General features: G+C 45.7%; 1 protein-coding gene across 1 annotated transcript in view; it reads right to left on the bottom strand.

The window, feature by feature from the left end:
• The window catches only part of CELF4 (CUGBP Elav-like family member 4), a gene marked incomplete at its 5' end in the record, with an annotated part of 118,300 nt that overhangs the window by 25,472 nt on the left and 68,348 nt on the right, over positions 1 to 24,480 (bottom strand). Inside the window, 1 exon segment of the mRNA XM_070938971.1 lies at positions 7,484 to 7,651. Within this exon segment, the coding sequence (XP_070795072.1) occupies positions 7,524 to 7,651 (128 nt within the window).

Genomic DNA, 24,480 nt, shown 5'->3' with positions numbered 1-24,480 from the left:
CAAAAATGCACTGAGACAAATGGGGCGGCGCGGTGGCTCAGCGATTAAGACGCTGAGCTTATCAGCTGGAAAGCCGGCAGCCCAGGTTCGAGACCCCAGTGCCACGTGATGGAGTGAGCTCCCGTTCCTAGCTCTAGCTCCTGCCCACCTAGCAGTTTGAAAGCATGTAAATGCGAGTAGATAAATAGGTACCACTTTGGCGGGAAGGTAACAATCCTCCGTGACGTCATGCTGGCCATGTGACCATGGAAATGTCTCCCGACAACACTAGCTCAATGGCCTTGAAATGGAGATGAGCAATGGCCAGTATAGCTGCCAACAACTAACAGAATAAAATCCGCAGATTTTATGAGACAAATAAACCAAGCTACTTAAAACAAACAAACCCAAGATAACTCAAGATTAAAGCTAAGAGGCTGACTCTCTATGGAACAGCAGCCCAGGGACTTTAACTGACCTGCTGACCAGCTGTTTTGGCTAGGATATTTCAACAGGGTAGAGGATTTGTACCTTGGTTTTTTTTATTGCAAACTATTTTGGAAATTAAAGCAGGCTCATTGTCTACCAGTGAAGACAATTCTCCTCCAGAAGTGTATACAGGTAGTCCTCCACTTACAACCGCTAAAAGAGAACATTAACATGGAAAATAATCAAGGAGAGAACCAACCTAGAACTAAAGAGAAGTTTCCTGGCAGTGAGAACAATCAAACAGTGGAACAGCTGGCCACTAGAAGTTGTAGGTGTTCCATCACTGGAGGTTTTCGAGAAGAGATTGGACAACGATTTGTCTGAAATGCTTTAGGGTTTCCTGCTTGAGCAGGGGGGTTGGACTAGGAGACCTCCAAGGTCCCTTCCAACTCTCTGTTATTCTGTATTGCAAATGCAATTTAGGATGGAAGGGTGAAGGGATTCAGAGATGGTCCTTTCGGGTTTCTCAATTCTGAAATCTAGCGATGATGTGAAGATGTTTCACCCAGAACCAGCGGCCTTGGTCCTACCAAAACACAAGACCTAGACTTGATGCAATAGAACTCAAAAGCTCAAGTGAAGCCATCAAATTCAGCCTTGCCTGAGGCAGAGTTCATGCCTCCTCCCCCCGCAACACACACAAGAAAGAGCCAATTGTCCAAAGACTCCTAGTTCGGTTTCCTAACTGGTTCCATTACTGTTCTGCTCTTACCAGAGGTGGATTTACAATATCGTTACTACAGGTTCGCCACGTGCACGCACGCTCGCTTCGTGCGGATGCACGCATTCCATGCATGCGCCCGGCCATGAAAACATGGCTAAATACAACGGCATTATGCCGGGGCAGTTGGCTGTGCCCTCCCACAGTCGCCGCTACCCGGTTCGCCAGAACTGGTCTGAACCGGATGAATACTACCTCTGGTTCTTACCCTCAAAAACATTCCCAGCTCCTGATTACCCAAAATGATCCTAAAATCTCTGGCAAAGATCTGCAGCTCAGTTTCAGAGGATGGATTAACAGAAATGAAACTGGGTAAAATGTTAGTGGCAGAGGACACTTCCCTGCCCTTCCTCGTCTAAAGCCATAGTCATTAAAAAAAAAGTGAGCCTTCGTCAGTCATGCTTCAATTTTCCAGTATGAGCTCTGAGTAACAGACGAACAGAGTTAGGAGGGAACCCCCCTCCTCTTCCTTGTGGCAGCCCCTCAAATATTAGAAGACTTCTATCATATCACCTAGTGGTGGGTTTCACATTTTGTTACCGCCGGGTCGCCGTGCACACGCTCACTTCATGCGTGTGTGTGTGCCTTCCATGCATGCGCTCGGCCTTCCACATATGCGCTTTGCTCACATGCACTCCTTCCGTGTGTGCACCTGGCCTCAAAAATGTGCCTAAATAGGATGGCATAGAGCCAGGGTGGGTGGGCAGGTCCAGTAGTGGGTTGCTCCCGGTTCGCACCAGTTCGCAAGAACCGATAGTAAAAATTTGTAGTAGTTCGGAGAACCGGTAATAACATTGGCTGGCCATGCCCCCAAACCGGTCCCTGGCCCGGTTGCCGCTCGCTTACCCCGCCCACCTCATCAGAGGCTTTTTTAAAAAAAACTTTTAAAAGCATTTTTTCTACAACCTCTTTGCATTGAAAAAATGCTTTTAAAATAAAAAAGCCTCTGATGATCGTGTGGCTCAGCTGGGATCGTCAGAGGCTTTTAAAAGCATTTTTTTCTACAACCTCTTTGGCCGAAGAGGTTGTAGAAAAAATGCTTTTAAAAGTAAAAAAAAAAAAAGTTGGCCACACCCACCCAGTCACATCACCCCCCACAAGCCACACCCACAAAATAAGCCACGCCCACAGAACCAGTAGTAAAAAATTTTAGAACCCACCCCTGGTCAGGTCCATCTGCAATTTCCGCTACCGGTTTGCCTGAACTGCTCCAAACCAGCTAAATACCCCCCCCATGTCAACCCTAGTCCTTCTTTTCATTATATGCAGTATTATTATTTCATTACACACAGTATAATAAATACATACACAGTTCCTGCAACCGTTTGTCGTACATTTTAGCCTCTAGCCCCCAAATCACCCTTGTTGCTCTTCTCTGCACTCTTTCCAGAGTCTCAACCAGAGGTGGGTTTCAGCAGGTTCTGACCAGTTCTGGAGAACCGGTAGCAGAAATTTTGAGTAGTTTGGAGAACCAGTAGTAAAAATTCTAACTGGCCCCGCCCCCATCTATTCTCTTCCTCCCGAGTCCTAGCTGATTGGGAGGAAATGGGGATTTTGCAGTATCCTTCCCCTGGAGTGGGGAGGGAATGGAGATTTTATAGTATCCTTCCCCTGGAGCGGGGAGGGAATGGAGATTTTACAGTATTCTTCCCCTGGAGCGGGGAGGGAATGGAGATTTTACAGTATCCTTCCCATGGAGGGGGGAGGGAATGGAGATTTTACAGTATCCTTCCCCTGGAGCAGGGAGGGAATGGAGATTTTACAGTATCCTTCCCCTGGAGTGGGGAGGGAATGGAGATTTTACAGTATCCTTCCCCTGGAGCGGGGAGGGAATGGAGATTTTACAGTATCCTTCCCCTGGAGCGGGGAGGGAATGGAGATTTTACAGTATCCTTCCCCTGGAGCGGGGAGGGAATGGAGATTTTACAGTATCCTTCCCCTGGAGTGAGGAGGGAATGGAGATTTTACAGTATCCTTCCCCTGGAGTGGGGAGGGAATGGAGATTTTACAGTATCTTTCCCTGCCGCGTCCACCAAGCCACGCACACAGAACCGGTAGTAAAAAAATTTGAAACCCACCACTTGTCTCAACATCTTTTTTTACAACACGGTGACCAAAACTGGATGGAGTATTTCAAGTGTGGCCTTACTAAGGCTTTGTAAAGCGGTATTAGAACGTCACGTGATTTTGACTCTAATCCCTCTGTTAATGCAGCCTAGGATTGTGTTGGCTTTTTTGGCAGCTGCCGAACACGGTTGGGCTCCTATTTAAGTGATTATTTTGTGTCCTCTTAGTTTAGGCCAGGCTTTACAGAGTGAAAATAAATGAATTTGTCTAATGCATGAATCAATCAAATTGGTAATTATTCTTACCACTGAAAACAACGAGGAAAAAATTGGAAGCAAGAAAAAACACCAAGTGAAACAGAAAGGAAAAATAGGAAAAATTTTAGAATGCGCTGAAATGGATAGGTTAACCAAAGAATTACAAGAAAGAGAAGAATCAGATTATTACAAAATATGGAATAATTGGTATAATTGGTTAAAAATCAGAAATATACAAAAAATATAGGGGGAAATATTACCGATTTAAATATATATATATAATAAAAATGTTATTAGATTAAGGAGAGGTGAAGGAATATATCATAAGTAGAATTGTAGAATGTCACTCTGAAAAAATGCTTAAGAAGAAATTATACTCTTTTTGTGTATATGTTGTATAAATGTTTGTTGTGTATATATTACGTATGTCTTTTTTAATATTTATATTCAATAAAAATTTAAAAAAAATAAAAAAATAAAAAGAAATTGAAGTAAAAAAAAAAGAAAACAATGAGGAAGAAACAGATCTGCACTCAAATATGGCATTGATGCATATTAAAGGATGCTAATGGGATTATTTAAGGTGCTTAGCTTGATGGAGTGCTTGTCAACATGGCAGTCACAGTTCCTGTTATTCCTACAGTTTTTTTTTCCTCCTCCTCATTCTTCCCTCCCTTCCCTCCATGTACACTTCACACAATCTTCAACTCATTTCCCCAAGGAAAATCATGGTGCAAACACCTTGAGTTTCCTGGTTGTACTTTTTGTACAACAGACAGCTGATTTGGGATTATTTGAGGAAGCTAAACTGGATCTGATTAGTTCCTGGGCTGGACTGAGGAATCCTAGCGCTGTAGGTTACTGTGGGAAGATGGCTTCCTAGAGATCTGGTGGAATTGGGATCACTTTTTAGAATTTGGGAAAAGAGATAGCACCTGCACAGAGAGTAGACAAAGCCAGAGAGATCCTCAGGTGAGGGTATCATAGAAAAAAATGCAACGTGGAGAGTTTTCTTTGCTTTTGGAAGGGGCCAAGAAACCCTTTGCTTGGACTTTTGTCTGAGAAAAGCACTTTCTAGAAGCTTTGCATCAGAAAAGGTCATTCTTAAATTCTAGAAGAATTTTTGAGGTCTATCTAGGACATCATTTGTCCAACATGGCATAGGGCTTCCTGCTTGAGCAGGGCATTGGAGTAGAAGACTTCCAGGGTCCCTTCCAACTCTGTTATTCTGTTATGTTCTGTTATCATTCTGTCTCCATACTCACACCCCAACGTTCACGTCAAGCTTATGAAAAGGACAAAATTCAACGGCAACCACGCAACTTTGCTTCCAACCAGTAGCTCCTATTCCTAATAGAAGAAGGTGTGAGTAATCTGATAGGTATTTTTTGCATGAACTGGTGGTACCTTTGGAGCAAATACACCACATTAGTGGCAGAATGGCAGTTAGCAAACCCTTAGTTGGGGAACTGCTACTCAATCCAGATTTGAGAAAAGTCCACATTCTGCTAGTAACTATTTGCTCCTATTTCTCTCCTCTCTGTCTGCTCGCCTTCCCAAGCATCAGAGTTGCTACTATGGTAAAGGATGAAGAATACAACAATGCTATATAACAACAGTTTGGGTGTATTCCGATAGCAGGAAAACAGTTAAAACAAAGGCACGGCTACCAATTCTGAACCTCTTGAGATGCCTTCAAAGATGATGCTCTGGAGGGTTTCTTGTAAACCCTGAAATAGTTTCTCCATTTTGGTCCCTACATTCACCACCAAGACTCTCAAACCATGCTTTCTGAGGCTGTTCAGAAGACCCTCGTGGTGGAGCCCACCCTCCTTAATGTTCACATCCTAAAATTTGTCCTACGCAAAGAATGGAGAATGTTTGAATGTTCTCATACCAGATCTGCGTACTTAACTTACTTCCGTAACCATTACAAGTCCACAGGGGTCCTTTACTAGCATCTAGATTCATAAACCATCAACTGTACCCACCCCGCGGCAATGAATGGGGACTCCAGTTCCCATCTCTTTCTTGAGCAATTGTGGAGGGGATATTTCCCAAGGGCCTGTACTGTACTTTCCCCTCTTTTAACCAACAGCAATGGAAATGAGCATTGGTGATCAAAACTCTTGTATTGAAATGGCCGAATTAAAGATAAATGAGTTGTAATAATATGTAACTGTCCACAGCTTAGGAGAAGGATGACAGGAAACCAGAAATAGGATCAATTGAGTTTGCTAAATAGGTTTCTTTCCAAATATGCTTGTGACATATTTGGGAAATAACAATTTTATTGTAGCAACTTCTGCTTTTTATCTATCTTTTCATGCAAACAGCTTTTTTTCTCCCCTTGCTTGTGTAACCGCATAAACGCCTGCTGAATAAAATCATTTGGGGCTCTTCCAAAAGAGCCACAGTGGCACAGTGGTTAGAGTGCAGTACTGCAGGCTACTTCTGCTGACTGCCGGCTGCCTGCAAATTTGGCAGTTCGAATCTCACCAGGCTCAAGGTTGATTCAGCCTTTCCATTCTTTGGAGATCGGTAAAATGAGGACCCAGATTGTTGGGGGCGATAGGCTGACTCTGTAAACCGCTTAGAGAGGGCTGTAAAGCACTGTGAAGCGGTACATAAGTCTAAGTACTGTTGCTATTAACGGAGGAGCTTTGGATAGCTCAGCAGGCTAATGCATTGTAATTTAACTCCAGTTGTCTGCAATTAGCAAGTTCGAATCTTGCCAGGCTCAAGGTTGACTCAGCCTTCCATCCTTTCTAAGGTAGGTAAATTGAGGACCCAGTTTGTGGGGGCAATAAGCTGACTATGTATAAATATACAAAAGAATGGAGGCTACTGCTTAACACATTGTAAGCCGCCCTGAGTCTCCAGAGAAGGACGGCATATAAATCAAATTAAAAATAAATAAATAAATAAATTTGTGACACAGAGTGAATTGATCTCTGCTTCTTTGTTCACGCTTGGTCTGATCTAGATTTCCTGCTTGGCAATTACTCCCCCATTTCTTTTGGTGCCAAGTTTCAAGGGATCTCTTTTGAAATTGCCCCCTTGGTACCAGGGATTAAATGTGGATTCAAAAAAGAGAGCTTGCAAGAAGAAGGATGTGTTGAGAAATGCAAAATTATGGCATGGGTTCAGGGCATCTGAGGAGCCGACGGGACAAGCTCACCCCACCTGTGCCAGTGGAAGAGGCCTGGTATAGAGCCTATCTGGTAAGGAACTAGAGTCAATGGGATCAAGGAGAAGGGCCTTTTCTGCTGTGGCCCCATCTCTGTGGTACACTCTACCATTGGAGGTGAAAACTGACCCCTCTGTTTTGGCCTTCCGGAAGGGTCTCAAAACTTGGGTTTGCCAGTTGGCCTGGGGTCCTGAGGAAGGTGCTCACCACTGGAGGTGGCTGATGGGATATGAAGACCGCACCACTGGAGGTGGCTGATGGGACAAGAAGACCTCACCACTGGAGGTGGCTGATGGGTCAAGAAGACCTCACCACTGGAGGTGGCTGATGGGACAAGAAGACCTCACCACTGGAGGTGGCTGATGGGACAAGAGGACAGATTGTCCCATCCATCTCTCAGCTCTTGTAGGCCTGGTTTTAATAGCCTTTTAATATTGGCTCATTTTAATCTGTTGACGACTTTCCCCTTGGGTTCTATAATTTGGAATCTGCCCAGAATGTCCTTGTAGGGGCGAATGGGCAGCATAGAAATTTAATAAACAAACAAACAAACAACAACAAAGCAAATAAATAAATAAAAAACCCAGGTCAACCTCGTATCTCCCTCACTATAAACCCACTGTAATGCCTCAACCCCGTAGAGTCAAGTCCTTGAGGTGCTTCAGAAGTGGCTCTAGAAGGAAAGGTAGAATCTTAAGAGGTTAAAAGTCATTAGTGTCGACAACACAAGAGACGCTACGGGACAACAGGTGATGTTCCTTGCCACCCCCCAACAGTTACCTGTGCTAGACCTTGCTTATCCAGTGTTTCCCACCGTGCTTCAATAAGGACGGTTAGCATCCTTTGGCCTTTTCAGCTGGACCTTCAGCCTCTTCATCCCAATCTGGAAGCCATTCATGGCCTGGATGGCCGCTTGGGCGCTAGCAGGATTGTCAAAACTCACAAAGCCTGTCAAAACACAAGGAAGGTGCAGGATTTAACCAGCTGTAGGGGGGCGACGGGGCCATCCCACGCTAGATCACACCAAGGATGAACATGGAACAGGGGGGGCCAAGGAGCTGCCCCCTCCCTCCCCAGCGCTTGATGCAGGAAACTTCCAGCTTCTGACAATGTCACGGTAGGTTCGGGTGAGCGGCGTTGGGGATGGAATGGGTCGAGCGTTCACCTCAACCGAAAGTTGGCTGAGAGGGAGGATGGGAAGCAAGCCATGGAAAAGTTAGATTTTGGGGTGGAGGAATGAAGAGATGCCAGATGGACCACCAGATGGTCATTGAAAGGGACAAGTCCTCAGCTGAAGTTATTCTTACAGAGAAGGAAGGAGTGTTGCCAGGAGGGACTTCTAATGGGTCGCAGTGAGGTGTCCGCCTCAAACTAGAACATACATTTCACATCCCGTCTTGAATACTGCAACACGCTCTACATGGGGCTGCCCTTGAAGAGCATCCGGAAGCTCCAGTTGGTGCAAAATGCAGCAGCCTGCATGATTTTGTGCAGATTTCAGTTGTGCACGTTTTAAGTTTTTAAGTTTTAAGTTTAAGTTTTAAGTTTTATTAAATTTCTATACCGCCCTTCTCCCAGGGGACTCAGGGCAGGTGTACAGCCATATTAAAACACATGAATTTATAAAATTTAAAACCAATTAAAATCAGATGTATAAAATTTGGCCATCAATTTAAAACACACATACACCCATTTGAAATTCATATTAGGACAGTCCGGCTTGCTGAAACAGAAGGGTCTTAAGGGCGCGGGGAAAAGTGCGCAGGTCGGGGCTAAGACGAAGCTCTAGGGGCAGCTCATTCCAAAGGGCTGGTGCCCCCACAGAGAAGGCTCTCCCCCTGGGTGTCGCCAGTCGGCATTGTTTGGCCGACGGCACCCTGAGGAACTCCTCTCTGTGGGAGCGTATTGGCCGGTGGGAGGTTGTTGTTGGCAGAAGGCGGTCTCGTATATACCTCAGTCCTAAGCCATGGAGCACTTTAAAGGTGGTAACCAACACCTTGAATCGCACTCAGAAGACCAGCGGAAGCCAGTGCAGCTCATGCAGGAGCGGTGTTACATGGTTATGCCGAGTTGCAGCCATAATCACCTGCGCAGCCGCATTCTGGACCAGCTGGAGCCTCCGAGTGCTCTTCAAGGGGAGCCCCATGTAGAGAGTGTTGCAGTAGTCCAGACGGGACGTGATGAGGGCATGAGTGACTGTGCGCATGGCATCCCGGTCCAGAAAGGGACACAACTGGTGTATCAGGCGAACCCGATAAAAAGCTTCCCTGGCCACGGCTGTCATATGATCTTCCAACGACAGCTGTGCATCCAGGAGAACACCCAAGTTGCAAGCCCTCTCTGTGGGGGCCAAGGTTTCACCCCCAATAGTCAGCGATGGTGACAGCTGACTATACCGGGCGGCCGGAAGCCACAGCCACTCAGTCTTGGAGGGGTTGAGTTTGAGCCTGTCTCCCCATCCAGATCCGCACGGCCTCCAGGCACCGGGACATCACATCAAGGGCATCATTGGGGTGGTTCGGGGTGGAGATGTACAGCTGAGTATCATCAGCATACTGATGGAATCTCACCCCGAAACCACAGATGATCTCGCCCAGCGGCTTCACATAAATGTTGAACAGAAGGGGTGAGAGGACTGACCCTTGCGGCACCCTGCATACAAGGCACCTCGGAGTCGACCTCTGCCTCCCTGCCAACAAAAACTGCACATGGTTGGAGAGGAAGGAGGAGAACCACCACAACACAGTGCCCCCCACTCCCAACCCCTCCAATCGTCACAGCATGATACCATGGTCGATGGTATCAAAAGCCGCTGAGAGATCTAATAGGACCAGGACAGAGGAGCAACCCCTGTCCCGAGCCCTCCAGAGATCATCGACCAATGTGACCAATGCCATTTCAGTGCTGTGCCCTGACCTGAAGCACGACTGGAATGGGTCTCGATAATCAGCTTCATCCAGGTACTGGGGAAGTTGTCGCGCCACCACACTCTCAACAACCTTCGCAATGAAGCGAAGGTTGGAGACTGGGCGATAATTCGCTAATACAGCTGGGTCCAGGGAAGGCTTCTTGAGGAGAGGCCTCACCACCACCTCTTTCAAAGAGGGGGGGAAGTAACCCTCATTCAAAGAAGCATTAATAATCCCCTGGAGCCAGCCTCGTGTAACCTCCCGGGAGGCCAGCACCAACCAGGAGGGACACGGATCCAATAAACATGTGGCAGCGCTAAGCCTCCCCAGAATCCTGTCCACGTCCTCGGGAGTCACAGGGTCAAACCCCTCCCAGATAAGATTCTCAAGATTCCCCTCCATCAGTCCATCTGGATCTACCCAATCAGAGTCCAGACCTTCCCGAATCTGAGTGACTTTGTCATGCAGGAATTGCACAAAATCCTCAGTCTTGCCCTGCAAGGGGTCTTCCCTCGCTCCCAGATGAAGGAGGGAGCAGGTCACCCTAAACAGGGCAGCTGGGTGGTTCTCTGCAGACCCGATAAGAGTGGAAAAATAATTAAATTTTGCCACTTTTATCAACACTAAGTAGGTCTTAATATGAGACCTCACCAGTGTTCGGTCAGATTCGGAGCGACTGGCGCTCCAATCACTCTCCAGGCGTCTTTTCCGGCGCTTCATCTCTCTCAGCTCCTCAGAGAACCAGGGAGCCAGTTGAGATTGGCACCGGGTCAGAGGCCGCAAAGGCACGACACGATCCAGAGCCCCGGCGGCCACTCTATCCTAGGCGGCCACCAGCTCTTCAGTCGCGCTGTGAGCCAGAGCCTCAGGGAATGGCCCAAGCTCCGTCAGGAACCTATCCGGGTCCATCAGGCGCCTGGGACAGAACCACCTAGTCGGTTCCATCTCCCTGTGGTGGGGTGTAGCAGTTCAAAAGTCCATGCGAAGGAGGGAGTGATCAGACCATGACAAGGGCTCGATGACTAAATCCCCTCTTTCCAGATCACTCTGCCACTGACCAGACACAAAAATCAAGTCCAGAGTATGTCCCCCCAAGTGAGTAGGGCCTTGAACTAATTGGGTCAGGTCCAAGGCCGACATGGAAGCCAAGAACTCCTGAGCCGCCATAGACGTTTTGCCGACAGATGTTAGGTTGAAGTCCCCCATAACTATAAGCCTGGGGGTATCAACTGCCACCCCGGCTATCACGTCCGGTAGCTTGGGCAGGGCCACTGCCACGCAGCAGGGAGCCAAGTACGTGATCAGCAGGCCCATCTGCACTCCACGACCCCACTTCACAAGAAGGGACTCACATCCAGCTATCCGAGGTCCAGGGGTCTCCCTCGGACATAGACTTTCTTTAATAATAACTGCCCCCCCACCCCTATCCTGGGCCCTCGGCTGATGAAATGCCCGGAAACCTGGTGGGCACATTTCAACCAGGGGCACCCCCCGCCTTCTGGGCCCAACCAGGTCTCTGTAATACCCGCCACATCCGCTCCCCCCTCCTGAATAAGATCATAAATGAGGGGGACCTTATTTGCCACGGATCTGGCATTGCACAACAACAGCCGAAGGCCCAGGCCCTGAGAGTCTGTGCTACCTGGGAAACGAGTAAAGCCTTGGGGACCGGAGTGCGCGATCGCTCGAAGATAGCGAGAGTGCACTCCCATAACATGATATGGCTCCCTGCTTCCACCATATCTGCCCCTCCCACCCACCATACAGATCACACGGCCCTCACAAGGTTGAGCTCTCACCCCCTCCCTGATATCCAACCCTGCATCTCCACTGCCGCTGCCCTCTGCCGGACCCGGCCTTGACCTTTGTGGGTTCTCCCCCGCTCCCACTCTGGTCATCCCTGAACCCCTTAAAATTTTAGTTAATAATGCATTTAAAAAAAACCTTAATCCCCTCTTTGACGCATGCCATCTCTCGGGGTTCCAAAACCCGTCATCAAGATAGGCCCTCGATAAGATGGAGGGCCAGATCTGTGAGAGGGGGGAAATCTCGCAGCACAAGAAGCTTAGACCTTGAGTACATCCAAAACACAAAACATCCAATAACACGTGTATTACACCTCTTCTACGGGAGCTGCATTGGTTGTCGATTTGCTTCCGGGTGCAATTCAAGGTGCTGGTTGTCACCTTTAAAACCCTTCATGGCTTGGGACCAGGGGATCTGAGGGACCGTCTCTTGCTGGTCACATCCACCCAACCCACCAGAGCAGGGAGGCAGGGAATGTTGCAGGTCCCATCCCGGTGAGAGATATACCTGGTGGGACCCAGAAGTAGAGCCTTCTCTGTGGTGGCTCCCTCTCTCTGGAACATCATCCTCTCAGAGATTAGAATGGCCTCCACTCTAACACCCTTCCAGAAGGCGCTGAAGTTCTGGTTCTGCCAGCGGGCCTGGGGAACCCACAGCGGGATGGAGCCCATTAAATGGCTCGTGTGATGTGTTGTCGCCGGAGCAGGAGTGGGGGTGGGGTGATTTTATTTTATTATATATGATTCTTTTATAAGTTTTACTGCTTTTTATATGATGTTTTTATATCTTTGTAAGCCGCCTTGAGTCGCCATGTGCGAATAGGCGACAATATAAATCTCCTAAATAAAAAAAGAAAACAACAATAATAATAGAATCATAGAATCCTAGGGCTGGAAAGGATCTTGGAGGTCTTCTGGTCCAACCCCCTGCCCAAGGCAGGAAAACTATCCCAGACAAAAGATTGTCTAGTCTCTTCTTGAAAACCTCCAGTGATGGAGCACCTACCACCAGGGGTGAAATGCTCCCGGTTCGGACCGGATTGTCCGATCCGGTAGCGATGGCGGCGGGTGGTTCGGACAACCGGTAGCAAAAATCCCTCCCCCCCAGAGGCTTTTTTTTTTTTTGCTTTTAAAAGCATTTTTTCTACAACCTCTTCGGCCGAAAAAATGCTTTTAAAAGTAAAAAAAAAAAAAAAAAGCTGAAGGGGTTGTAGGAAAAAAATGCTTTTAAAAGCCTCTGATGATCCCAGCTGAGTTGCCTGATCGTCAGAGGCTTTTAAAAGCATTTTTAAAACAACCTCTTCGGCTGAAGAGGTTATAGAAAAAATGATTTTAAAAGTAAAAAAAAAAAAAAAGTTGGCCACGCCCACCCAGTCACATTAACCCCTCCCACCAAGCCACGCCCACAGAACTGGTAGTAACAAATTTTACATTTCACCACTGCCTACCACTCCAGGATGCAGGCTCTTCCACTAATTAATCATTCTTACTGTCTGGACCACCCAAAAAACTGGTCCACCAAGTTCTTGTACACCAAAAGAGCTGGTGATTTTTTTTACCGGATTAGCATTTGTATAGGCAGTGGTGGGATTCAAATAATTTAACAACTTGTTCTCGGCCCTAATGACTGGCTAGGTAGGCGTGGCCATGGTGGGTGTGGCCAGAGAGTGTGATAGGCAGCGCTCGGCCTCCTGCACCCCCCCCGGGAGCAAAAATGGGCTGCCGGGGGGGGGGGCACCGCACACGCATGCATACACCCAGTTTTGGGCCTAGTAGGCCTCCCTGCAGCCTCCTGGAAATGAAAACAGGGTGCAGGGGGAAAGGGGCTGCCACACACCCCGTGCTCCGTTTTGGGCCTAGTAGGCCTCCCGGCACTTACCTAGGAGCCAAAATGGGGCGTGTGTGGACTCCTCGAAGGGGAGGGGTGGGGAGGGGAGGGGCCAGCCAGCAATTTAACAACCAGTTCGCTCAAACCGGTCCGAACCAGCTGAATCCCACCACTATTTATAGGTCACCAAGAAGGTGCTGAACCTTGATGGCTGGGTGGATAGCATGGTGGATGACAAATGCAGGAACTGGGATTGGGTATCTTGGATTTGGCGATCAAATTAGGGATTCTGTCACATGAAAAGAAAAAACAACAACTATGTTAAACCTATTTTAAGGCTCACAATCATATTTTTATGTATCTCCCATCTCAGTTACCCGTTTGGGGCAACTGTCAGGGTTGTTTTCAAATTGGAGGTGAAAAAAAAAACCAAGATTGTGGTTACAATCACGCCATACATGTTAGAAATGAGGGAGGGGACGGACTATGATTGAATGGTTGCGGTTGCCATCTTGAATTGTTTGACCTCTCTATGGACACCCCGGCAACTGTGTTCCAAAAAAGAGTCCAGCAGATGCCTCCTACAGGGAAAGTTGTCACCCTTGGGTCTACTGAACCTTCAGGATTGATATCTGATGATGGGTTTGTAGACGTGGTCCAAAACTTGCGAGAAGAAGACTTGGCCATTAAGGTCTTGAATCTTGATTCTTTATCTTCATCGCCACAGAAATCATGGATTGTAATCACTATGTTCTGAGCTGTTTGGGGGGGGGGTTGTCAAACCCTCCCCAAATGGTGGATCTGATCACCTGATAGAAGGTCCACCCCTTTTTACAGGTGACTGTATCCAAAATAGGGCAAGGCTTCAAATGATTGACATTTGGTCATGGCCGCCATGTTGAATTTGTTCCCACCTGTCTCATCTCCACAGACATCCCTGGAGGCAGTAGCTCACCTTAAACAAGTCAACATCTTCTTCACCCCAAATTATTTCCCCACACATCGACCTGTTCAGCTAAGAGGAAATATATATTTTTGTCTATAGGTAGGCCTCGACTTACAACCTGTTGCTTAGTGACTATTCAAAGTTACAACGAACCTACCTTTAAGCTACGTATGATCCAGATTCAAAATTATGACAGTCAGAACCCTTCCAAAACCACATAATCAAACTTCGGACACTCAGAAACACGACCATTTTTATGGTCGTTTACAGCATCTGATGGTCACGCAATCAAGTTTTTAGGGTGGTTTTCCCGAAAACCTGCACTTATTTCCAGTTTTCGGCAAAACCGCAGCCTAGTGAAAAATGGGTTGGTTAACAATACACCATTTGCTGAATGACCACCACCAAAAAACAGTCACAAAATTGGGTTGATTATATCAGGGGTCCCCAACCCCGGACCCTGAACCAGCATTGGGCCACGGCATGCTAGAAACCAGGCCATGCAAACAAGTGAAGCCCCATCCGTGGCATGCAGGCTGTCAGGGTTCTGACAGATGCCCGAATTAAATCATGATCCTCTTTGAGCCAAGCTTCAAAAGAAATCCAGTTAGTTATTAGGAGCTTCGTGTCGGCACATTCCAAGTGAAGCCAACTCTGACCCCATGTAATTTACAACCCAGGCATGACCCTGTTTCCCCCCTCCCCCCCAGGGTGTGTCATCAGTCACATTCGCCAACGGAGCAATTTCATGGATTGTAGAGATCACTCCCATCTGGCCGCTGTGGGTAACCCTGGGAGACAGCCTTGAGAGATATATATCTGGAATGTGCTTTTGTTTTTGGCTGTCGTGTTTCACCTTTTTTCCCATCCCCCTTGCCTATGGCAACTCAACAGCAGGCCAGGGATGCTTTGGGAGTTGACACAGGAAGCACATGAAACCATGCCCCTCCAGTTTGGGGGAAAACCTCTCTCTACGGAACCGGTTCCTGATACCCAAAAGATTGGGGGGCCCGTTAGGTTACATAACCAACCCATTTTAGGCCTGTCACGATTTACAATGTGGCAGAGTCCATTATGGTCATATGTCAAGGCCTATGTGTCTCTATCAGATTTTTCAACCACTGCAATATCAGGCACACAGCAATTGTGTGGCAAGTACCCAATATTCTGATTCTATTTTTTATTCCTTGTCGAAAACAAGGAATAAACATTTCTTACTGGAAAGGAATCTGAGTGGATGTATTAGGAGTCGGATGTTGACCAGAACATCATATTAGAATAATGCTAGTTGTGTTCTAAGACAATTGACAAGGTCTTCTACTGTAAAAGGTTGGCAGAAAACCTCCTCCATCCACATGTTCAGATGGACACCCACAATTTCACACCTAGGCTTCCCTATTTTAACAAGAAAGAAGCTAAGGGAAACCATAACTACACAACTAGCAGTTCCAAAGTTTCAAGAGGCAATGGAACTTTCTGGTTTTTCTTTGAAGACCTTTCGCTACTCATCCAAGAAGCTTCTTCAGTTGGGACTGGCTGGTGAGGAATGGAAGGATTGATACTCCCTGCAGACAGCTGGTTATTTGTGTTCTTTTTAGAGAGTCGTTGAGGCCACTTGGAGGTTTATCTGTGTCCTCAGGGCCACCTGAGTGGTGCAAATGGGTGTGGAGCCTTCTTGGAACTGCTGAAAGGACTGTGTTGTAGACTGGAGATAGATGATGTCATATCCCTCCCTCTCTGTTGAGGGAGGGCTGTTCAATTTGGACACAGATGGCCTCTTTGACCCCTCTTTCAAACCAGCAGTCTTCTCTGTCCAAATATGGACTTTGCTGTCTTCAAAAGAGTGGCCTTTGTCTTTTAAAGGCAGATGGACTGCTGAATCTAGTCCTGATAGGTTTGTTCTACTATGTTGTGCCATGTGCTTATGAAGTGGTTGTTTTGTTTCCCCAATGTACAGATGGCTCATTGCATTGTACTGCATATACCATGTTGCCCAGTTTGTCTCTAGGTGTTATATCCTTGGGGTGGACAAGCTTCTGCCTTAGTGTATTCTTGGGTTTGAAGTGTGCACATATGTTGTGTTGTCTGAAGATCACTAGCCATTTCCCAAGTGCCTTTAGATAGGAAGGGTCACCATACAAGAAGACCACTAGCTAATTGTCCTCAGTGGGACACACACATGTTCAAGTTTGTCACATCCTTTACAGAACTGTGGACCATTTTTGGTGTAAGCTACCTCAACTATTTGCTGTCATGTATGATTTTTATAACCTTCCAGTGCTCCAGAGGAGCTCCTGGCTTGGATGTTCTTGAGCTCCATGGCAAATTGATGCTGATGGACATCTCTTCTCAAATCCAAATGTTGCCTTCAGATCAGCTTTCAAGGAAAGAGGTAGGCAAGGTGAGTCAAAGGAGAGATTGACATGGTGATGTGGGAGCCTGAGAACCGACGCGGTGCTGAATGGCATTAGAAAAGATTGAGGATCTTGAAGATTCTATTTTCTTTTAGGATTCCTCTTATTTTCCATCTCTCCCTTATTTTGATATTGAGTCTGGCCAATGAGGTGGCAGGAATCTTGACTGAGATAGAAGACTTGGCTATTTTAGAATATAGAGAGAGGTAGGTACCACTTTTGATACTGAGTCCCTTTTATATTAGGAAATCAATCAGAATAAAGGTGGAAAGGACCTTTGAGGTCTTCTAATCCAACCTCCTGCTAAAGCAGGAGACCCTGTATCATTCTAGATAGGTTGTCCAGTCTTTTCTTAAAAGGCTCCGGTGATGAAGCACTCACAACTTCTAGAAGCAAGTGGTTACAGAGATTAATTGTCCTCACTCTTACCCTGTTTTCCCGAAAATAAGACCCAACCAGAAAATAAGCCCTAGCATGATTTCTCAGACTGCTCGTAATAGAAGCCCTACCCCAAAAATAAGCCCCGGTTAAGATCGTCAGCAGACGGAGGCGTTTAGTACTGTATTTTCCCCAAAATAAAGACCTAACTGGAAAATAAACCATAATGCGTCTTTTGGAGCAAAAAGTAATATAAGACCCGGTTTTAATTTGGGGGAAACACAATAGGAAGTTCCTTCTTAATTCCAGGTTGCTTCTCCCCTTGATTAGTTTCCATCCATTGCTTCTTGTCCTGCCCTCAGGTGCTTTGAAGGGTTGAATCCCTCTTCTTTGTGGCAACCCATCAAATATTGGAATATTGCTATCATGTTCCCTGCCAGTTCTTCTTCTTTTTAGATGAGCCAAACCCAATTTCTGCAATCATTCTTCATATGTCTCCAGGCCCTTAATCATCTTAGTTGCTCTTCTCTGCACTTTTTCCCAAAGTCTCAATGCCTTTTTTGTAATGTGCTGACCAAAACGGGATGCAGTACTCCAGGTGTGGCCTTACTAAGGATTCATGTGGTTTTGCTTCTATGCCTCTGTTTATACAATATAACCAAGGATTATATTGGCCTTTTTGGCTGCTGGCAAAATCGTGAAGTCCTTGGTGCTCTGTTAGCTTGGTTGTTTTCCAGCAGACATTTCTTTACCCAACTAGGTAACATCATCAGTTTTAGAAAGGAATAGTGTTTGCTCACTGTTTCAATACTAGTGGTTGCCCTGTCAGTGTTGGTGGGAGTGTCTGTCACGGTATTTCCTTGATTATACTGTTTTTTAAAACTGTTTATCCATCTGCGTTGGCAGTTCCTTAATCTATCATCGTGTACTGTTTACTGCTTGATTGTTGGCCTGGTATTTAATCCTGCTGTTAATCTCTGTTCATCTGGGAGTTGACTGCTGGAGAGAAGGTGTTTTGGTCTTTCGGCTGCCTTTTTAGCTTTTGGATTGTCTCTTTCGAATGGTGTGTAAATGGTGTTTATCTCTATGTGCCTGTTGATGGCTTGGTTTGTCTGCCAGGCTTCCAGGAATTCTCTAACATTTCTGGATTTAACTTTTGATGACTAGAATGACTTGGTTATTATTGAACTGGCCTGAAACATTTAGAAATTCCTTCCTTCCTCCCTCCCTCCCTCCCATCTTTCCTTCTGCTGTCCCTCCCTATCTCTGTCTTCCATCCTGTCTTCCTCCCTCCCTCCCTTCCATCATCCCTCCCTACATGTCTTCCTTCCTTCCTCCCTCCCTCCCTCCCACCCTCTCTCTCCCCTATTCCTTCTTGTCCCACACTCTTTTCCTTCCTCACTCCCTCCCTCCTACCATGCCTCCCTACATCTGTCTTCCTCCCTCCCTCCCTCCCTTCTTGTCCCACACTCTCTCCATTTTCCTTCCTTCCTTCCTTCCTTTCTTCCTTCCTTTCTTCCTTCCTCCCTTCTTTCCTCCCTTCTTTCCTCCCTCCCTCCCTTCTTTCCTTTTTTCCTTCCTCCCTCCCTCCTACCATGCCTCCCATCTGTCTTCCTCCCTCCCTCCCTTCCTTCTTGTCCCGCACTCTCTCCATTTTCCTTCCTTCCTTCCTTTCTTCCTTCCTTCCTTCCTTCCTCCCTTCTTTCCTCCCTCCCTCCCTCCCTTCTTTCCTTTTTTCCTTCCTCCCTCCCTCCTACCATGCCTCCCCACATCTGTCTTCCTCCCTCCCTCCCTTCCTTCTTGTCCCGCACTCTCTCCATTTTCCTTCCTTCCTTCCTTCCTTCCTTCCTTCCTTCCTTCCTTCCTTCCTTCCTTCCTTCCTTCTTTCCTCCCTCCCTCCCTCCCTCCCTTCTTTCCTTTTTTCCTTCTCCCTCCCCCCTCCCTCCCCCCTGCCTCTTTTCCTTCTTTCTTTAACTTTTTCAGTTATTGTTTCCGTTCATGTTTTAGCTTACAGTAAACTTTCATAAAATCTTTCATAAAAACACTTGGGGAAGAAAAAGAAAAATGTTCTCCACGGCAGTCGCCATGCCCTTGCCTCTGGATCTTTTTGTCTTTCACTGCTGTGTTCCCCGCAGGAACCAGGAACAAAAATCACAAACCGGTAAAACGGAAAAGAAGCTGTTGATGAAACTAGATATCAATGGAGTGACTCAATTAAAAATAATAACAATATTATCCAGGAAGCCATGCAGCTACTTGGAGAGAAAACTAACACGCTGGGTTTTTTTTTAGTCCTGGCAACAGGAATATTCCATTCATGGCATCCGATTTTGTCCTGCTGGTTCTACCATTTGCTCCCCACAAACACACGCGGCAGGGTTGCCTTGTTAAAATTGGTTCATACAAGCTCTCTTATTCTAGCAGGATCTGCTTCCCCCCCCCCCAGAATTTCTAGAAATGGCATTCCTGTACTGATAGAAAAGAATATTTGCAGCTCAGGGTTGAACAGCAGGGTCCTTGACGCTCTCTGAGCTTGGTTGTTTTCTCGCAGACATTTCATGACCCAACTAGGTAACATCATCAGTGCAAGAAGGGAGTGGGATTTGAAAAGAGGAGGAGGAGGAGGAGGAGGAGGAGGAGGAGGAGGAGGAGGAGGAGGAGGAGGAGGAGGAGGAGGAGGAGGAATAATGTGGAGTCCTTGGTGCTCTCTGAGATTGGTGGTTTTCTCCCAGACATTTCATGACCCAACTAGGTAACTTCATCAATGCTTGAAGGGACTGGGGTTTCTTGTCTGTTTATAGACTAGTGACTTGTCCTGTCAGCACTGACGGGGGTGTTCTTGATGATTCCTTGATCAGGCTGAATACTGCCTCCAGTTTTAGTCACCGCTTTACAAAAAAGATGTTGAGACTTTGGAAAAAGTGCAAAGAAGAGCCACAACGAAGGCGATTAAAGGCCTGGAAACAAAAACGCATGAAGAACGATTGCAGGATTTGGGTTTGGCTAGTCTAAAGAAAAGAAGGACTAGGGGGCACAGGATAGCAGTCTTCCAGTATTTGAGGGGCTGCCACAAAGAAGAGTTGGGGGTCAACTTATTTTCCAAAGCACAAGAAGGCAAGACAAGAAATAATGGATGGAAATTTAACAAGGAGAGAAGCAACCTGGAATTAAGGAGAAATTTCCTAACAGTGAAGACAATTAACCAGTGGAACTCCTGGCCATCAGAAGACCCTATACTCTGGAATAGTATAGGGTCTCCTGAAATGGTAGTTCCTTGATTGGAATTATGCTTATTGCTTGATTGTTGGCCTAATGTTACTCTTGATGTTAATCTCTGCTCACCTGGATGTTGATTGCTGGCAAGGAGATTTCTTTAGTGTTTTTGTTTCCGTTTTGGCTTGCTGATCGTCTCTTTTTCAATGGTATGTAGATGTTGTTGGATCTCTATGTGCCCGTTGATAGCTGATTTGTCTGGGGAATTCTCAGCTTTGTCTCCAGGAATTCTATGGCACTTTTGGACTTGGCTTGGTCTAGGATGCTCATATTAAACGGCTCAGCATAAATGATCTGCTAAAATGGATTCAGGCAGGGAATTTATTTATTTATTTATTAAATTTAGAGGCCGCCCATCTCCGTATTGGTGACTCTGGGTAGAAGTATTGTTGTGGTTAGTTGCGAAGTCGTGTCCGACCCATCGCGACCTCCAGGCCTTCCTGTCCTCTACCATCCTCTGGAGTCCATTTAAGCTCACGCCAACTGCTTCAGTGACTCTCTCCAGCCACCTCATTCTCTGCTATTCCCTTCTTCTTTTGCCCTCCATCGTTCCCAGCATGAGGCTCTTCTCCAGTGAGTCCTTCCTTCTCCTTAGGTGGCCAAGGTATTTGAGTTTCACCTTCAGGATCTGTCCTTCTAGAGAGCAGTCAGGGTTGATCTCCCCTAGGACTGACCGGTTGGATGGCCTTGCAGTCCAAGGGACTCGCAGGAGTCTTCTCCAGCACCAGAGTTCAAAGGCCTCAGTTCTTTGGCGCTCAGCCTTCCTTATGGTCCAACTTTCACAGCCATCCATTGCAACTGGGAAATCACTATACACACTTTTGTTTGCAGGGTGATGTCTCTGCTTTTTAGTAAGCTATCTAGATTTGCCATAGAAGTATTAGGAGTAACATTTTCAATGGTGTGCTGTTTGAATGCGAATTCCAACCAAGGCTTTATCTAATGTATTTATTACTTACTTGTCTTTTTGCCCCCAGGCTCAATTGATAGGCAAAATCTTTCAAATTTCATAATTGTTTTTATATTCTTATTTTTATTGCCTTGTGAGCTGCCCAGAGTCTTAAACCAACCACCACTGAGCCCAAAATTTTCTGTTGCTAAAATAAAACATTGGTTCAGGGAGTTATGCCCCGTTTTACGACCTTGCTTGCCAGAGTGGTTAAACGAATCACTCCCGTTGATAAGTGAAGTAAGTCACCAGCTGTTAAGTGAATCTGAATTTCCCATGGACTTGGCTTGTCAGGAAGTCGTGAAAGGAGATCACGTGATTCGGGGGACATAGCGACCGTCGTAAGTATGAACCGGTTGGCAAGCATCTGAATTTTGATCGCATGATCATGGGGATGTTAAAAAGGTTGTAAATTTGAATGGTCACTAAATGAAGTGTTGTAAGTCGAGGACTTCCTATAGTCGATTAGCAAGAGAAATTTTGGGGTTAATTGTGATTGTACTACCTGTAGTTACTCAGTGGGGAAGCAAACTCAGGATTAGAACTACTCCCATGGCCAGTGGTGGGATTCAAGTAATTTAACAACCGTTTCTCTGCCCTAATGATTTCTTCCAACAACCAGTTTGCCAAACTGCTCAGAAAGTTAACAACCGGTTCTCCCGAAGTGATACGAACCGGCTGAATCCCACTACTGCCCACGGCTCATAAAACAGTGAAACACGAGGAAGGCCTAATTCTGAAGAACAAGGAAGGGAAAAACAGAGAAGCAGAGGTTAAAAAACACAAAACTGCTTCTCTGTTCGTGTTAATTAATAATCAGAAAAATATATGTACCGGTTTGAAGAAGGTTGACGGGAGGACGAGGTTTTGTGATAAATCTGTTTTATGGGGTTTTTTTTTTCTTCCTGGAATTGCCTTAAAAAAAAAAAAAAGACCACACAAAATAAATGATTTAGCAAGGCAGTTAAGCATGAAGAAATTTGCAAGCTCAGGGTATCCAGTGGTGATTTTTTTCGGCAAAGTTGCTGTTTTTTTGTTTTTTTTTAAAAAAACAAGGGGTTATTTATCTGAAGGGAATGTGAAATTTAGAAGTGGCACCCAAGAGAGGAAGCTGCAAGGAGAAATACTTTGGCTGGAAAGAGGGATGGGTGGAGATATACAGGAGTGGCCAAAATTGTGGAAACCTTTTTGGGGAAAGTGTATTTTTGAGGTTTGACGGCTAATAACCCCACTTTTTTTTTTTTTTTAGTTTCAAGATAATCCCATTCCACTGCTGGAATGGCCTGGGAATAGCCCAGACCTTAACCCAACCGAAAATCAATGGAGCCGACTAAAGAAACTGGTTAGTCAGAAGCGACCCAGCAATAAAACCCAGTTAATAGAAGCCATCATTCAATCTTGGTCTCACATGATAACAGCTGCAGAACTCAAAGACTTGGTTCACTCCATGGGAAGGCGTTGTAAGGCTGTGATTCATGCTAAAGGTTACCCAACTAGGGATTAACTGACATGATCATTTTTGTATATCTCGTTTTTTTTACGTGTTTCACTTTTCTTCTTAGTACTGTAACGGCTATTCTAATAGCAAATCCTGCATAAAAGTTATTGCATTACATTATTGATTAAATTATCTTTCCATTGATATATAATTTTATAGTACTACTCCCCCCCCCCAAAAAAAGCGGTGTTATTAGCTAGTTTTAGAAAATACACTTTTCCCAAAAGGTTTCCACAATTTTGGCCACTATTGTATAGCCATGTTTTGTATGCCTGGATTTTCTGTGTGAACCTAGAAGGGAAAGTGGGGTCCTTGGTGCTCTCAGAGCTTGGTAGTTTTCTTGCAGACATTTCCTTACCAAACTTGGTAACCTCTTCAGTGCACTGGTAAGTAAACTTCAGTGAGACGTTTCAAGCTCAGAGAGCACCAAGGTTCCTTCATTTCAATTCTGAACTACAAATATTCTCTTATAACCAAACCACTTTGTAATATAAACAGAAATCAAACTCCATTCTCTTCTAAGACTGATAATGTAACCTAGTTGGGTAATAAAATGTCTGCGAGGAAACAACCCAGTTTAGAGGGCATCAAGGATCTCACAGCCCTCCTCCTCCTGGTCCACAAGCCCTATGGGCATTGATTGGGTCATGAAATGTCTGCAAGAAAGCAATCAATATCAGAGAGCATCAAGGATCCCAGAGCCCTCCTCCTCCTCTTCTCCATAAACTTCACTCCCTTCTAGCACTGACTATGTTACCTAGTTGGGTCATGAAACGTCTGCAAGAAAACAACCAAGTTCAGAGAGCACCAAGGACTCCACAATTCTCCTCCTCCTCCTCCTCCTCCTCCTCCTCCTATCCCACCCCTCCTCCTCTCTACAAACCCCACTGCCTTCTATCACTGATGGTGTTACCTATTTGGGTCATGAAACGACCGCAAGAAAACAACCAAGTTCAGAGAGCATCAAAGACCCCACAGTTCAACCCTGAAATGCAAATATTTTCTTCTGTTGGTCTTTGTTGTCTTTATCCCACGAGGAATCGAACTTCTCAACAAGGATGGACGAATAATCTGGATTCACGTCACATGCTCCAACTGTCCCATAGAAGACAGTTTCTTCCCCCGTTAGCATCCTTAAAAAAAAAGTCTCAAAAAAAGTTTGCATTAACTTGGTCCCTGATCATTGCTTCAAGGAAAGGCGCAATTAAACTCTGATAGATTATTCCATGTCAGCAGGCAATTGGCTAGTTTTTTTCTTAATATTTTAGCATTTTTGCTGTTGATGTTTCACATCGAATTTTGAAGTACGGCTGTCAATAACGTTGGATTGATGGAGCGTTTCTGAAACAGGATTTAACAAGAATTTAATCCTAAATCTAGCCGGCACGATTTTGAAGGTGGCAATCCGTTCTCATAATCCCATTAGAGTTCTTCTTACAAATAAATGAGGTTTAGCATGGCAAAACTGTGATACGAGCAGAAAAAAAATTAAATGCAACGTTTGTTTTCATTGATCCGTCATATAATTTTCCCAGACTGGAGTTCATTTATAAGAAAGAGTAAGTACAGAATAATTGCTGAGAAAAATCACCTCGTGGCCCGGGTGGGATAAAAAATAGATGACTTTTTTAAAAAATGAATTTTTAAAAAATGTAAATGGGATGTTTTATTTTATTTAGAAAGAAATCCAATTAGGCCAAGAGGCTAGCTATGCCTTTTCGATGGATGCGCTTAAAATGAGATCTAAGCAGAATAGAAACAAAGGAAGGTGAAACTT

Source organism: Pituophis catenifer, unplaced genomic scaffold (genome assembly GCF_029215685.1).
Source record: "Pituophis catenifer annectens isolate HBS135680 unplaced genomic scaffold, rPitCat1.0.hap2 SCAF_2, whole genome shotgun sequence".
Taxonomy (NCBI): Eukaryota; Metazoa; Chordata; class Lepidosauria; order Squamata; family Colubridae; genus Pituophis; species Pituophis catenifer.
Note: the sequence above shows the minus strand (reverse complement) of the source record. Positions and strands in the feature narration are given on the sequence as shown.